Source organism: Mus pahari, chromosome 14 (assembly GCF_900095145.1).
Source record: "Mus pahari chromosome 14, PAHARI_EIJ_v1.1, whole genome shotgun sequence".
Lineage (NCBI taxonomy): Eukaryota > Metazoa > Chordata > Mammalia > Rodentia > Muridae > Mus > Mus pahari.
The window spans coordinates 73,090,083-73,106,722 of record NC_034603.1 but is presented as its reverse complement, the minus strand read 5'-3'; the positions used below and the strand labels follow the sequence as shown (position 1 = coordinate 73,106,722).

The following is a 16,640-nucleotide window of genomic DNA, read 5'->3' as shown; positions in this document are numbered from 1 at the left end:
ATTTCTTCAAGTGCTTCTCAGCCTTTCAGTACTCCTCAGTTGAGAATTCTTTGTTTAGCTCTGTACCCCATTTTTTAATGGGGTTATTTGAATTTTTGGAGTTCAGCTTTTTGAGCTCTTTGTATATATTGGATATTAGTCCCCTATCAGATTTAGGATTGGTAAAAATCCTTTCCCAATCTGTTGGTGGCCTCTTCGTCTAACTGACAGTATCTTTTGCCTTACTAAAGTTTTGCAATTTTATGAGGTCCCATTTGTCGACTCTTGATCTTACAGCACAGGCCATTGCAGTTCTGTTTAGGAATTTTTCCCCTGTGCCCATTTCTTCAAGGTTTTTCCCCACTTTCCCCTCTATCAATTTCAGTGTCTCTGGTTTTATGTGGAGGTCTTTGATCCACTTAGACTTGAGCTTTGTACAAGGAGATAAGAATAATAACCGAATTATTAAAGGACATAAATTTCAAAACCCACAGCTCAGCACACGTGTCTCCTTCTCTTGTCCTCAACTTCTTCTCCCAATGGCCTCTTTCTGCTTCTTAGACAGTCTTCACTCTAACTTCATGTTTTGGAGATTTTGTTTTGTTTTGTTTTGTTTTGAGACAGGGTTTCTCTGTGTTAATTCTGGCTATCCTGGAACTCACCATATGCTGGCCTTATACTTACAAGCCTGACTGCCTGCCGAGTACTAGAATTAAAGACATGCTCTAGCATGCCCAGTAATATCATGTATTATTAAAACAAAAATCTAGATTTAAATGAGAAAAATATTAGTCTTAATGTATTTTATTTAATACACCAATCTCTAAGTCCCTAATTTACTGTAAATGACAGCATTTCATTTTTCTTTATAGTTGTGTAAAACTCTGGTGGATACAGGCACCATCTTTTCTTTATTCATCTGTTGATAGTCACATTGACTTGTGGCATTACTTGACTACTGTAACTAGCACAGGATATGGAGACTCTTTACTGTATGCTGACTGAGACACATTTAACTGTGTACCCACAAGAGATACAAGGAACATATAACAGTTTGTTTTTTTGTTTGTTTTTGTTTTTTTGGGGGGGAGGTAGGTCTTGGTGTATATTCATAGTAGTTGCACTACACTAACATACATTCTTAATTGATTTTCCCCCATGTTTTTCTCTATTAGTTTAAAAGTTTCAGGCCTTATTTTAAGGTCACTAATCTTTGATTTTGTATGGTGTAAGAGGAAGAAATTTAGTTTATTCCTATTTTCTGAGGCACATTCTCTCACTGAATGTGAATTCCCACTTCATCTAAGTTGGCTTGTTAGCAAGTTACTGGGAACTGCCTCCCACTTTGGTCAGAGATGGATTATTTCTGTGTACTGTCACATCTGCCCTTAAACAAACAAGGGTGCTAGAGACCTGGTATTATACCCATCTTCTCAGCCATACCTTTTGTGTGTAGTAGAGAAAGGTCTATTATTGGCCTAGAAATTACCAAGTAGGCTGGGCTGGCAAGCCAAGAAAACACCAGGGACCACCTACCTTTGCTTTCCCAGCACTGGGATTACATGCACAAGACATCAAGCCAACTTTAATTTTTTTTTGATTTATTTATTTATTATATGTAAGTACACTGTAGCTGTCTTCAGACACTCCAGAAGAGGGCATCAGATCTTGTTACAGATGGTTATGAGCCACCATGTGGTTGCTGGGATTTGAACTCCAGACCTTCGGAAGAACAGTCGGGTGCTCTTACCTACTGAGCCATCACACCAGCCCCAATTTTTTTTTTTAATTAGATATTTTCTTTATTTACATTTCAAAAGTTATCCCCTTTCCTAGTTTCCCTTCTGAAAATCCCCTATTCTCTCCCCCACCCTCCTGCTCAGCAACCCATCCACTCCTGCTCCTGGCCCTGGCATTCCCCTATCCTGGGACATAGAACCTTCACAGGACCAAGGGTCTCTCCTCCCATTGATGACCGACTAGGCAATCTTGTTACATATGTAGCTAGAGCTATGGGTCTCTCCATGTATTTTCTTTGATTGGTGGTCTATTCCCAGGGAGTTACTGGTTAGTTCATATAGTTGTTCCTCCTAGGGGGCTGCAAACCTCTTCAGCTCCTTGGGTGTTTTCTCTAGCTTCTTCACTGGCGACTCTGTGCTCCACTGAATGGGTGACTGTGAGCATCCACTTCTGTATTAGTCAAGCACTGGCAGAGCCTCTCAGGAGACAGCTATATCAGTCTCCTTTCAGCAAGCTCTTATTGGCATCTGCCTAGTGTCTGGGTTTGGTGGTTCTTTATGGGATGGATCCACAGGTGGAGCAGTCTCTGGATGGTCATGTCTTCAGTCTCTGTTCTGAACTTTGTCTCTATAACTCCTTTTGTGAGTATTTTGTTCCCTCTTCTAAGAAGGATCGAAGTGTCCATATTTTGGTTTTCCTTCTTCTTGAGTTTCATGTGTTTTGCAAATTGAATCTTGGGTATTCTCAGTTTCTGGGCTAATATCCACTTATCAGTGAGTGCATATCATGTGTGTTCTTTTGTGATTGGATTGCCTCACTTAGGATGATATCCTCCAAATCCATCCATTTGTCCAAGAATTTCATGAATTCATTGTTTTTAATAGCTGAGTAGTACTAAATTGTGTAAATGTACCACATTTTCTGTATCCATTCCTCTGTTGAGGGACATCTGGGTTCTTTTAAGTTTCTTACTATTATAAATAAGACTACTATGAACATAGTGGATCATGTGTCCTTATTACCAGTTAGAACATCTTCTGGTTATATGCTCAGGAGTGGTAGGTATTGCTGGATCTTCTGGTAGAACTATGTCCAATTTTCTGAGAAACCACCAAACTGATTTCCAGAGTGGTTGTACCAGCTTGCAATCCCACCAGCAATGGAGGAGTGTTCCTCTTTCCCAACATCCTCTCCAGCATCTGCTGTCACCTGCGTTTTTGATCTTAGCCATTGTGTCTGGTATGAGGTGGAATCTCATGGTTGTTTTGATTTGCATTTCCCTGATGATTAAGGATATTGAACATTTTTTCAGGTGCTTCTCAGCCAGTCAGTGTTTCTCAGTTAAGAATTCTTTGTTTAGCTCTGTACGCCATTTTTTAATAGGGTTATTTGGTTTTCTGGAGCCCAACTTCTTNNNTTCTTTATATATANTGGATATTAGCCCCCTATCAGATTTAGGATTGNTAAAGATCNTTTCCCAATCTGTTGGTTGCCNTTTTGTCTTATTGACAGTGTCNTTTGCCTTACAGAAGCTTTGCAATTTTATGAGGTNCCATTTGTCAATTCTTGATCTTACAGCACAGGCCAGTGCTGTTCTGTTCAGGAATTTTCCCCCTGTGCCCGTATCTTCGAGGCTCTTCCCCACTTTCTCCTCTATAAATTTCAGTGTCTCTGGTTTTATGTGAAGTTCCTTGATCCACTTGTGCTGTCAGGCTGCTAGTGTATGCTCTCTCTAGTTTCTTTTTGGAGGCACTCAGGGCTATGAGTTTTCCTCTTAGGACTGCTTTCATTGTGTCCAATAAGTTTGGGTATGTTGTGGCTTCATTTTCATTAAACTCTAAAAAGTCTTTAATTTCTTTCTTATTTCTTCCTTGACCAAGTTATCATTGAGTAGGTCGTTGTTCAGCTTCCACATGTATGTGGGCTTTCTATTATTTATGTTGTTACTGAAGATCAGCCTTAGTCCATGGTATTCTGATAGGAAGCATGGGACTATTTCAATCTGCCTCTATCTGTTGAGGCCTGTTTTGTGACCAATTATATGGTCAATTTTGGAGAAGGTACCATGAGGCATTGAGAAAAAGGTATATCCTTTTGTTTTAGGATAAAATGTTCTATAATTACCAGTTAAATCCATTTGTTTTATAACTTCTGTTAGTTTCACCGTGCCTCTGTTTAGTTTCTGTTCATAGGATCTGTCCATTGATAAGAGTGGAGTGTTGAAGTCTCCCACTAGTATCGTGTGATGTTCAATGTGTGCTTTAGTAAAGTTTCTTTTATGAATGTAGGTGCCCTTGCATTTGGAGCATAGATGCTCAGAATTGAGCATTCTTGGTAAATTTTACTTTTGATGAGTATGAAGTGTCCCTCATCTTTTTTGAGAACTTTAGGTTGAAAGTTGATTTTATTTGATATTAGAATGGCTACTCCAGCTTTTTTCTTGGGACCATTTGCTTGGAAAATTGTTTTCCAGCCTTTTACTCTGAGGTAGTGTCTGTCTTTGTTAACTGAGGTGGGTTTCCTGTATTCAGCAAACTGCTGGGTCCTGTTTAAGTAATCAGTTACTCTGTCTTTTTATTGGGGAACAGAGTCCATTGATATTAACAGATATTAAGGAAAAGTCATTGCTTCCTGTTATTTTTGTTGTTAGAGTTAGAATTTTGGTTATGTGGTTATCTTCTTTTAGGTTTGTTGAAAGATTACTGTCTTGTTTTTTCTAGAGAGTAGTTTCCTTGTGTTGGAGTTTTCCCTTTATTACCCTTCGAAGGGCTGGATTTGTGGAAAGATATCGTGTAAATTTGGTTTTGTCATGGAATATCTTGGTTTCTCCATCTATGGTAATTGAGAGTTTTGCTGGGTATAGTAGCCTGGGCTGGCATTTGTGCTCTCTTAGGGTCTGTATGACATCTGCCCAGGATCTTCTGGCTTTCATAGTCTCTCGGGAGAAGTCAGGTATAATTCTGATAGATCTGCCATTATATGTTACTTGACCTTTTTCCCTTAGTGCTTTTAATATTCTCTCTTTGTTTTGTGCATTTGGTGTTTTGATTATGATGTGACAGGAGGAATTTCTTTTCTGGTCCAAACTATTTGCAGTTCTGTAGGCTTCTTGTATGCTCATGGGCATCTCTTTCTTTAGGTTGGAGAAATTTTCTTCTATGATTTTTTTGAAGATATTTACTGGCCCTTTAAGTTGGAAATCTTCCTTTTCATCTATACCTGTTATCCTTAGGTTTGGTCTTCTCATTGTGTCCTGGATTTCCTGGATATTTTAGGTTAGTATCATTTTTGCATTTTGCATTTTCTTTGATTGTTGTGTCAATGTTTTCTATGGTATCTTCTGCACCTGAGATTCTCTCTTCTATCTCTTGTATTTTGTTTGTTATGCTCGCATCTGTGGCTCCTGACTTCTTTCCTAGGTTTTCTATTTCCAGAGTTGTCTCTATTTGTGATTTCTTAATTGTTTCTACTTCCATTTTTAGATCCTGGATGGTTTTGTTTAATTCTTTCACCTGTTTGGATGTGTTCTCTTGAATTTCATTAAGGGGGTTATTTATTTCCTTCTTATAGTCCTCCATCATCATCATGAGAAGTGACTTTAGATCCGTATCTTGCTTTTCTGGTGTGATGGTATATCCAGGACTTGCTATGGTGGGAGAGTTGGGTTCTGATGATGCCAAGTAATCTTGGTTTCTGTTGCTTCTGTTCTTACACTTGCCTCCTGTCATTGATTATCTCAAGTGTTCCCTGCCCTTGATATATTTAATTGGAGCCTGTCCTTCCTGTAATCCCAGTTGAGACAGATCTTCTCAGAGTCTAGCTTTCTTTGTGATCCTGTGATTCTGGGATCCTGTTATGCTGAGATTCTGGGTATGTCAGAGTTCTTGGCAGTCAAGCTTCCTCTGAGACCCTGAGATTCTGGTATGACCAAGCTCCTGGGATCCTGGGATCCTAAGATCCTCGGCATGTTAGAGCTCCTGGAAGTGGTACCTACTCTGGGGACCAAGAGGCTGTCCACTGAGTTCTAAACCAAGGTAGACCAGTGCCAACCGGAAGGAACCTGAGCCACAGTGTTCCTGTGTCTTTGCTCCAGCTGTCCTCAGGAACCCCAGTTCATTTGGAACAGATGTTGTGTTCCACTCACCAGTGATCCTAAGATGCCTGTGGGGTGGAGAGTCCTCTGGAAACCATGGGATTGCCCGCCGAGTTTGGGCCTAAGGTGGCCCGGGGTTGGCACTGACCAGAAGCCTGCTTTGGTTTTTAAAATGTGAATTCTCTTGATCAAACGCAGGTCATTCTTGTAAGCACTTTACTGACTAAGTCATCTCTTCAGTCCTATTTGACTTACTGAAATTTTTATTTCCAACATTCTTGTTTGTTGTTTTTTTTCTTCCACTCTCACTTCAAAATCTTTTTGCTAATATTTCCACTTAGTGAGTCTGTTGTCCTAGTCTTCAGTTGACTTTATTCATTACTTTGTTTCTTTTAATCTTCTTTGAGGTTACCAATTATTTTTAAAATGGAACGTCTCAATTCTTTGGCATTTTAATTAATCAAGTATCTTTACATTCCATTTTTAAAGAGTTACAAATTTCAGGAGTGAGGTTGCCTTGCCTTTTCAGATTTCTCTTGTTTTTGTTGCACTGATTTGCATGAATATTCTTTTGATACTGTATGGGGTCTTCTTAGTGAGCATCTTTTGCTTGAGGAACCCAAACCACTCAGAGGGCAAAACAGGCTGCTGTAATGGCAGCACCATCCAAACAAATCACAGATAGAAAAGAAATTTAAAAAATAAATTAAAGACAACTACTACACTATGAATGAGCACAGTAAAGTGGAAGAAATAATGTAGCATAAATTATGAATTAAAAATGCAATAAAAAATAATAAAATAAAAGAGTAGGCAAGAAGGGGAAAAAAGGAGCTTAAAGAAAGGAGGATTAATGCAAAAAATGAAGGAGCTAGAGAAAGTACCCAAGGAGAGGAAGGGGTTTGCAGCCCCCTAGGAGGAACAACTATATGAACTAACCAGTAACCCCAGAGCTCCCTGGGACTAAACCACAAACCAAAGAAAACACATGGTGGGACTCATGGCTCCAGCTGCATATGTAGCAGAGGATGGCCTAGTCAGCCATCAATGGGAGAAGAGGCCCTTGGTCCTGTGAAGGTTCTATGTCCCAGTATAGGGGAATGCCAGGGCCAGGAAGCAGGAGTGGGTGGGTTGGTGAGCAGGGGGAGGGGGGAGAGGATGGGAGTTTTTGGAAGGGAAACTAGGAAAGGGGATAACATTTGAAATGTAAATGAAATATCTAATAAAAATGTATTTACAAAATAAAAATAAAGTTAAATAAAGGTAAGAAGATTCTAAATATAAAACAGATTCTAAAATATAAAGCAAATATAGTATTTAAATATGGTAATAAGAAAAACAAAGGACAAAGACGTGGAAAGACATCTTCCTGAGTGCTCCACTATTGGAATTGTCTGGGTATGTGCTGGGATACAGCTGCAGCCTGCTAGAGTTCCTCTCTGTTCCCACTGTCTCTAAACCACCCTGTAGGTGTAGACTCAGTGATTACTGGACCTAGGCTCAGCGCTCTGCATCTTCACAGTAACACACAGCACACGTTAGTCTATGGTTCCAGAATCATAAGCAACATTAAAAACTTATTCTACTTTATTAAGGGCAGAAATCAGGATATTTTGTTGATAAGGAAAGCCATATCAGAAGGGGCTTCCAAACCTCATCAAATGACTGATATACACTTGAAACAAACAGACCCCGAGACAACTCACACTGCAGATCTTCAGCCATCCAGTCTTGATCTCTGCTCTCTGTTTCACATTACTCTACTAAGCCAGTAAAGAATTAATTTTTCTGGACACCCACTGTTGGTAGTAATGAGATATGGGAATTTACAGAAACCAGTGTATAGAATGCTTTGCATCTTATCAAGTAAGGCCTGAAAAAATGTGATTAAATAGAAACAAATGTTTGTCATTTTGTTGACCATTATCACTTCAGTATTTTAAAAATGGACAAGTTTACATACATATCTCAAAATATCACTCTGAAAACCTTACACATGTATAATTATTTTTAAATGTAATATACAAAATGAATATTATAAAAAGAAGCTTACCAATGATGCCACTGTCTCTGCTTTCTAGGGTGGAGGTGGGGCTGGTGACAGCCCCATAGCTACAGTCCTTGGCAGCTGCATTTGAACTGACTGGTGGGAGCGTAGAGCAGGGGCTGCTGGCTGGTGGAGAGGCAGTGCTGCTAGTCAAGGTGGAGCAGGGACTTATTCTCTGGGTGATTGCTGAAGTCTGAAAATAAAGTCAGTACAACATAAGATAAACTGATCACTGTTCAAATGTATCTCAAGGCCAAATAGTAATGTGATTTTAAAAATCAACAAATAATAATCACCATGTGACCTTTACAACTGTTACACCGGCTTCATTTTTGCTATCCAGGATAAAAGGCCCATGTTCTATATTGGAGTTAAAACTTAACAAGAACAGAGACCTGAGGCTAGTTTTTCTGCTTAAGAAACTACCAGTGACTTTACATTTCCTGTCACTAACAGAATTTTGTTTTAAGCACAAGGAGCTGTTTCCAATCAATGAAACTCTTGAGAAGGCTTGAAACTTTGTCTTGTTAAAAACCTTCTTTGGCTAGAGAAAGAGTATCTTTGCACTTGAGAAGAAATAAAAAAGTTCTTAATGCAAAGAATGACCTTTTAGATATATAGGCCATGAGTGTTGATCAAAATACCTTATTCTATAAGTTCTTCTAATGATACAGAGTAAACAATGTTTATTTAGCACAAAAGGAATATCTTATAAAAAGTGATTATGTGTAAAGATAAATTTATATCTTGAATAATTCTTATGCCTGAGATGACCACCTTTCTAGGTTTCTTGTTAGATAAGGATTGCACTCTACATATAAAGGAAGATGACCTTGACTACTGTCCTCTTGCCTCCACCTCTGCCTCCCAGGCTCTCCTGACATAAGTGCACTGCTGTACCCAGCTTTCCCTGGTAAAGTTTTTAAATATGGAAAAATTAAAAATTACCAAAAAAAGGTTAATGGTAATATATTCTGACTTGTCTGAGTAATGAGAGATCTAATTTTATTCTTCAGCTCTTTCTACCCAAATAAATTATTGTTATAGTGAATACAGGTACTTTTTGGTCAGTTACTACAGTAATTTCATCCTTACAAAAGTCTTAAGTGATCAAACACCAAATTACTTGAAAAAGCACTAATGATAAACTTAACATATTTAAATATTAAAATTTTATCACAATCCATCCATTTCTCCCCTCCTGGTTGCCCCCTCCATAGTTTTTCATTCCATTCCTTTTCCTCTCCCCAACCCCATCTCTAAGAGGATGCCTTTCAACTTCTTTACTTATAGTCTCCATCAACTGTCTCTCTGCTGAAACAGAGATTCTACATTTAACAACTTGAGAATGTGTTGATTATTAGCCGAGAATATTAATCATTTTCAACTAATTCAATAAGGATTTCTGAATGAAATCCCTTATGTTTAATTATCTATGCTCAATCTGTGTTGGATTATAATTTCTGTACTTGCATATTTTATATACTAATTATCCTGTATGTTAATGTATACTTTTTATTTCTATGGCACTTTCAGCTTTCAAAGTATCATCAGAATGATCCTGTTATCTTGTCAGCCTTCTTTTCTTTCTTTCTTGGTGGGGAAGATAAAAAAACTAACCTAGGGCCTTTTATTTGCTGAGTAAGCACTCTACCACAAGCTATTTCCTGGCCTCATGTTTTAGAATTTTATTTGGAGACATGGCCTTACAAGTATATTTAAAAGTAAAGCATAGTCTACATACTTGTGACTTGATTTGAAGTCACAGTGACAAGAAGAATCTCAAAAGCAAGGTGAGTAATTTTATCATCTCTGAAGAAATGTAACTTTGTAGAAAACAAAAGGACTTGAGTATAAGAAGAGGAGGGTATTATGACAGTGGTCATAATTAGGACAGTCACCTGCTAACTTGACATAAATATCAAGAAATGAAAAGTATTTGTAAGTTAGCTCAGTGGTAAAGCACTTGCCTAGCAAGGACCAGGCCTAGGTGTGGCTCCCAGCATAGGGGTAGTAGGTCAAGCCATCTCCCTAGGCTAGAGTACAATATTTTGCTATAAGGCACTAAATAAACTATTTAGGTTTCTTTCTATTACTGGTAAAGACCATGACTAAAAGCAACTTGGGAAGGAAAGTGTCTATTTCAGCCTACAGTTACCTTGAGCTATATCTTATAACTTAATTAGTTTTCATTGTAACAATTTAAATTTTTTTCTAATTTCCTAGATTCAAAGGCTGTTGAAAAGCATACTATTTAATACTTTAGCATTGGGTATGTTTAACTATTAGCTGTCATTTTCTAAGTCATTTTATAATCAATTCTACTGCAGTAAAAATAATTGGTAGATTTTGAAACTGGTTAAGATCTGTTCTAAGCTCAGCAGTTCATTAATCTGGCAATAGTCCACATATACTTGGAACAGTGTATACTCTTTATTTTCCAGTGCAGTGTTAATGCCTCAGTTCTGTCATCTGGGTAGCTTGTTCTTTAATCATTTTTTTGTTGTTTTGTTTTTTACACATATAAAACACAAACAAGAAAGAGTGACTATGAAAAATTAAATTATATTCTAGGCCTCAAAATGAATTCTAAGAACTGATTTTATTCCTTCTAGAATGAGCACATACCCACACACCACACCATGTCTCTTTCCTGCTGTAAAATGCTGATTCTCATTGTATTGTCAAGTTGATACTGTATAGCTTACCTGATTTTCATCCTGTACCTCCATGCTGTATTGGTCACTTGGTTGTACTTCTGTGACTTTCTCTCCGAGGAGGAAACCCAGACGAGTCATGAGTGTGTTTGCTGCCTCATCTACAGATGGAGGTGGGCCAAGTTCTTGTTCAACATCACCTGGAGCAGGAAGACAGCAAACATGAATCTTAAAAACAAAATAGTCTAGTTTATTACTGTTCTAATATTCAGTTTGTTTTTTCTTTAGTTTTCACATTCTAAATTCAAAATTATAACATCCCAGAATATCGGCTGATATTTTAAACTTCTGTGTGGGTGCATGTGTGTAGAAGTCAGAGGTAAACCTCAGGTGTTTCTCCTCAGGAGCCTCTCTCTACCTTGTTTTTGAAATGGGGGTCTCTTTACTGGTGCTTGGGACTGCTGACCAGGCAGGGCTGGGCAGTTAGATCTCCCTGTCTCCACCTCCCAGGTACTGGGATTACAACCAATCATGTACTGCCATGCTAGGTTTTTATGTGGGTCAGGGACTGAACTTGGGTTCTCCTGATTACAGGACAAACATTTTAATAACTGTGTCATCTCCCCAGTTCTTGATTTTAATTTTCATACACAATCTACTGAGATTATTCTCAATTTATTTACAAGAAATACTTGAATTTAAATGTTTCTGTAACATGTTGAATAGAAAAAGGTTCTTGTTTTTTGGCCAAAAGCTTTCATGCACAGCCTCACACTAGGGATCTACATTTTAGCCATTAACACATATTTTATTTGTTCCTTACATTGTTTTTCTTTTTAAACAGTTGCTTAAGTTCTACTTTTATATTCTAAAGTATTTTCAACGTTTGATGAAGTTTCAAGATAGTAAAAAGAACCTTTTACCCCCTTAACCATATGAAACTTACAGGTTTCTGTTCATCCTCTAAGGCTATGCATTTCCTATAAACACTTTCTCTTGATGAATCACAGGCCAGCACAGAAATCAGGATCCTGACCCTTCACATTACTGCGACCTTAAACCCACGGAACCCATGCTTGAGTCTTGGCTTGATGGCATGCTCTAGAGCAGGAGGAGCCATTCAAGGCTTACATAACTCAGTTATCAGTTCATTTTCAAAAATATGAAACAGTTCTCTAGTGCCAAAGTCATGATCTTGACTCTTACTAGGCATACAGTCTAGTTGAAATATAACTATTCTAAATTTGCCTTCTGATTCAATCCAGGTTATGGATCTTTGGGCAGAAATATCAAAAAAAGTATTGATGTGTTACTTGGATCACTTGGTTATACCAGTGTCTAGCCAGGTTCTTCTATATTAAAATTATACTGCCCCCTTTGCATTTAATAAGTATTCTGATGGAAACACTGAATTTATATAAAATGTTCCATTTCCTAGTATATTTTTGTTGTGAAAAAATTATGGAATTTCCTTTAGTCTATTTAGGTGCTATAGTTCATTGTATACACACACACACACACACACACACACACACACACACTGCTGTCTGACCACATCCACTATCCACTTTTAGACCTTTTCATCGTCCCCATGAAATACAGTTCCACTAAACAGAAATGTTCTCTGTTCTTCCCCTTTCCTAGCCCCCAGTGACTCCCATTTCTTTCTGCTTCCTTGGTGTAGTTACCAATCCTAGGCACCGTTTAAAACAGAATCATACAGTAGTTTGTTCTTTGGAGTCTGGCTTATACAATTAGCATAATAGGTTTAAGGTTCTTCATATGGTAACATGTATCAGAATACATCCTTTTTAATGGAATAGTAGTCATTCATTCATCTGTTGTTGCCATCTGGGCAGTTTTTTCCAGCTTTTTGTTGCAGTGAATAATTCATATGAACAGTGGTGTATAAATAAATACTTGTCTACTTGTCTCTTTTTTTTTTTTTTTGGTTTTTCGAGACAGGGTTTCTCTGTCTTGGAACTCACTTTGTAGACCAGGCTGGCCTCGAACTCAGAAATCCGCCTGCCTCTGCCTCCCAAGTGCTGGGATTAAAGGCATGCATCACCACTGCCCGGCATCTAACTTTCTTATTCAATAAATTTTTGCTATTTTGAGTAATAACGTTACCTGGTTAAATTACTCTCACTGTTCTTAAATAGTGACTTTTCTCCATCCATCTATCCTTCATTGATTCCTACCTTACACAATGGGTTATAATTAGTTATTATCAATATTTATCTAGTTCAAATTACTTTAGATTTAGCTAGGGTAAACAAAGGCTTTTAAGGCCTTTGAACATAGTCCTGCCATGTTTTGAGCAGTTCTATGTTTTGCAACACGACTTTTTAGACTCATTTGGTATTCTTCCAGTCCCAGCTATGGATTTAGACAGTCTCTTCAGAAGCCTTTATTCTTCTTAGAGGTAAAAGGCATCAACATCACGAGATGTGTGTGTGTGTGCGTGTGTGTGTGTGTGTGTGTGTGTGTATGTAAAATACATATATACACATACATATACTAGGTATGCTAATTGTTCCTGGGCTATTACTTCTCCAGTACCTGTTTCAGTGAACAGTTAGGTCATATTCACATATACAAATATTTGCAAAGCAATATTTCTATATACAAATATCAACACACACACTTCTCAGTGAGTTCTCTAACTCTAAGTTCCTAGGGTTAGTCCAAAAAAATTTCTCTTCCTACAATATTAAAAAAGTAGGCCTCTATTCTTAGTCTGTTCTCCCTAATGTAACACATGTGACTGCTACTGTGGTGACCCTGACACTAATGTTCTTCTATCCATTGTCTTCCTACTCCAAGCTAAGGAATCTCACCACCAAAACTGAGACAGAATTCATATAATGTAAATTTTAGCTCACTGAATATATACTTCAGTGGCTTTCCTCACTACAACCTAATTTTAGAATATCTTTACCACTTCAAAAGGAAATGCTGGCTCAATTTTCCCCTGAAATTTAGTTCCTAAAAATTCTTGATCTCTGGCATTCATTTTACCCTCTTGCTTAAAGAATGTCACATTCTTTCCTTATGATTAGCTTTTTGGCATTTCAATGGCTGCCAACTATAAAAACTGATCTTTTCCAAACTCTTCCACTGAGAGATGTTGAACAGAATTAGTGTTTCTCCCCTTAAACTACTCACTCTTATGATATTTTTTACATCATTAAAAAATGAGCCAGGGAATTCACAATGATCCACTATAAAAGAGATATAGAAAACCTTTAATGAAATGTTTACATAAATCAGTTATTCAAGTTTTAAGTCTAGGTACACTTAATCTTGTTTTGTAAGAAGTCATACTCACACAGATCCTATACACTATTTTAGAATGCATTTTATATCTTTTTAACACAGCAATCATTAGCTATAGTATCACATGGCTTGTCACCAAGACAGAAAAGCTTTTTACAATTTATAATATTCAATATTACACATTTAAACACTTCAAATGCTAAGAAAAGAAATACTGTGAGTTTTACCATTCAGTTTCCCATTTACCGTGACCTCCCTCCTAAGGTCACAAGCTGGGTCATCAGACCAGGGATGCATGTGTATTTTTGAATACTAGTACTAGCCACAAAGTTCCATCTGTGGAAAACCACATAGAACACTACTGAACTTATGCCAGACACTCTATTTTCCTATCAATGGACACCATAAATAAATCTTGCGACAGAAAAAAATAATAGGTAGAATTATTCTTATACTATAAATATGTGTTTATGTATTGCCAAATGACTGAAAGTTTGTTGTTTCCCAATTTTCTATCATAAATTCTAGGTCTCTAGATATTTAAGAGCCCTATTTCATTTTCTCCTAAAAAGTTGTAATTAGCAAATACCAAACATTTTGTATAGATAAATTTTAATGCTAAGTTTTACCAGAATGTACAAAACATGTAAGAGATGTGGAAACTTAAGGATCACTATATGATCTTTCTTGATAGTTGCACTCTTGCCTTATCTTCCTCTTCTCCTAGTTCTTGTCAAAAAAAATCCTGCTATAATCTCAGTGGCTTAATAAAATAGAGCAGATTGTTTCTCTCATTATGGGTGTAAGAAGCTCTGTTTTGTTGTGTTTTGTGACAGGGACTTATAAAACCCAGGTTGACCTTGAACTCATGATCCTCCTGCCTCAGCCTCCTGAGCGCTGGGACTACTGCTGTATGCCAACACTTAGCTTACCTTACTTTATCTTGAGAACTTTATGAAGTAGGTAATTTTATTATCATTTCATTTTACAAAAGACAAGACTGAGGCATATGGAGTATAATCAACTCACAGTCACATAAGCAATGCACAGTAAACTAGGATTAGAACTCAGATTGCCTGACCCCAGAATCCAGGCTTCCAATTACCATGATTTAGTGTCTCACTGGGAGGAAGTGGTCTAACTAATGAATATTGAAATGTGAAATGCTGAGGGGATACTTGACAAAAGGGCATGACCAAAACCTTGTGTTTGTTCTCCAGCATTGTAAGATAAGTAACTTAGTAGCAGGCATATTATGGTATTTTAATCTCAGCAACTATAACAACACATGGTATAACTGCTAAGAGAAGCAATGGTATAGGGAACTTTCAGGATAGCATTTGAATTGTAAATAAAGTATCTAATAAAAAAGAAAAAGAAAAAAAAAGAGAAGCAATGGAAGTGTCTTAAGAGGCAGATTTCTACAATCCTTTTTATATTCATAATTTTGGTACTTTAAAGTACTAATGCAGAAAGAAGATAAAGAATTTACCCATGAATGTTTATACCAGTGTTACTTACGATAGTAATCAAGTGTAAACAATTAAAATAGCCATCAACTAGTTAATGGGTGAATAAAATATGGTGTACCCATAGTGGGATATTATTTAGCCATAAAAAAGAACAAGTAGGGCAACAAATTAAGTACTCAAAAATTAATCAAACTTGAAAATTCGGGGCTAAGTTAGTCAAATATAAAAGACCACACAGTATGTGATTTTGTGTTATATGAAATGTCTAAGTGAGGCAAATGCATAGCTACAAAGAACAGATCAGTTGCTCCAATGGGCTGTGGTGAGGAAAGATTATTAATAGGTATAGAATTGCAGGGAGCTAAAATCTGATAATGCTGATAGTGGTACAACCTTGTAAACATACTTTAAAAATCAGAGTTGTATATTTAACAAGGGCAAATTGCATGATAAGTAAATTTTTTTTGTGGTTATCCTCTGTTGAAACATTGCCTATTGTCTTCTTCCATTTTTTTATATATCCTTTTTTCCAATTTTTATTAGGTATTTGTTTCATTTACATTTTAAATGCTATCCCCAAAGTCACCTATATTCTCCCCCTCCCCACTCTCCTACCCACCTACTCCCCCTTCTTGGCCCTGGTGTTCCCCTGTACTGGGGCATATAAAGTTTGCAAGACCAAGGGGCCTCTCTTCCTAATGATGGCTGACTAGATCACATGATAAGTAAATTACATCCTGATAAGTTACCAATCATAAATATGGACAAATACGATGCATATATCCATCACCATCTTCCCCCAGTGATGGCATCTTAGCCACAGTGAGTCACTAAAACTCAGAAAACAACATTGGCAGGACACAGTTAACTAGATAATCACTTACTTGCCAGGTTTGTGTGCTACACTTGTTACTGTTGGATTTTTTAAAAAATGCTTCCTGTAAAATTGTGATTTTTTTTTCTTGTATAGATTCACATAGCAACATCACACCAAGATAAAGTCCTATTCTCTTACCATAAAGACAATGTAGGAAAATACTTAATAATTTAAAAACACTATTTTTACTGAGAACTTCTGATGTCCAGCACTGGGTTAGGTATTAGTTACACACTTATGAAATATGGGCACAGTTCCTATAACCAAGAAATTCACTTTCGTGGGAGAAATAAAATATAATTTAATTAAATCACAGCAAATTAAACTCTGTGATAAATCTAGCACAGGCAAAAAAACCCAAAAAACCAAAAAACCAAAAAAAAAACCCCAAAAAACAAAAAAACAAAAAACCCAAAAAAACAGCTGCTGCAGAAAAAGCTAGTGACTATTCCAGAAGATATATATATATATATATATATATATATATATATATATA

General features: G+C 37.0%; 1 protein-coding gene across 6 annotated transcripts in view; it reads right to left on the bottom strand.

The window, feature by feature from the left end:
- Tanc2 (tetratricopeptide repeat, ankyrin repeat and coiled-coil containing 2) overlaps positions 1-16,640 on the bottom strand; it is a 309,788-nt gene that overhangs the window by 140,077 nt on the left and 153,071 nt on the right. For all 6 annotated transcript variants that reach the window (XM_021213586.1, XM_021213585.2, XM_029545901.1 and 3 more), the window contains 2 exons: positions 10,568-10,716; positions 7,866-8,052 (listed from right to left, as the gene is read on the bottom strand). In XM_021213586.1, coding sequence (XP_021069245.1) covers positions 7,866-8,052; positions 10,568-10,716 — 336 coding nt within the window. The remainder of the gene's footprint in view (positions 1-7,865; positions 8,053-10,567; positions 10,717-16,640) is intronic.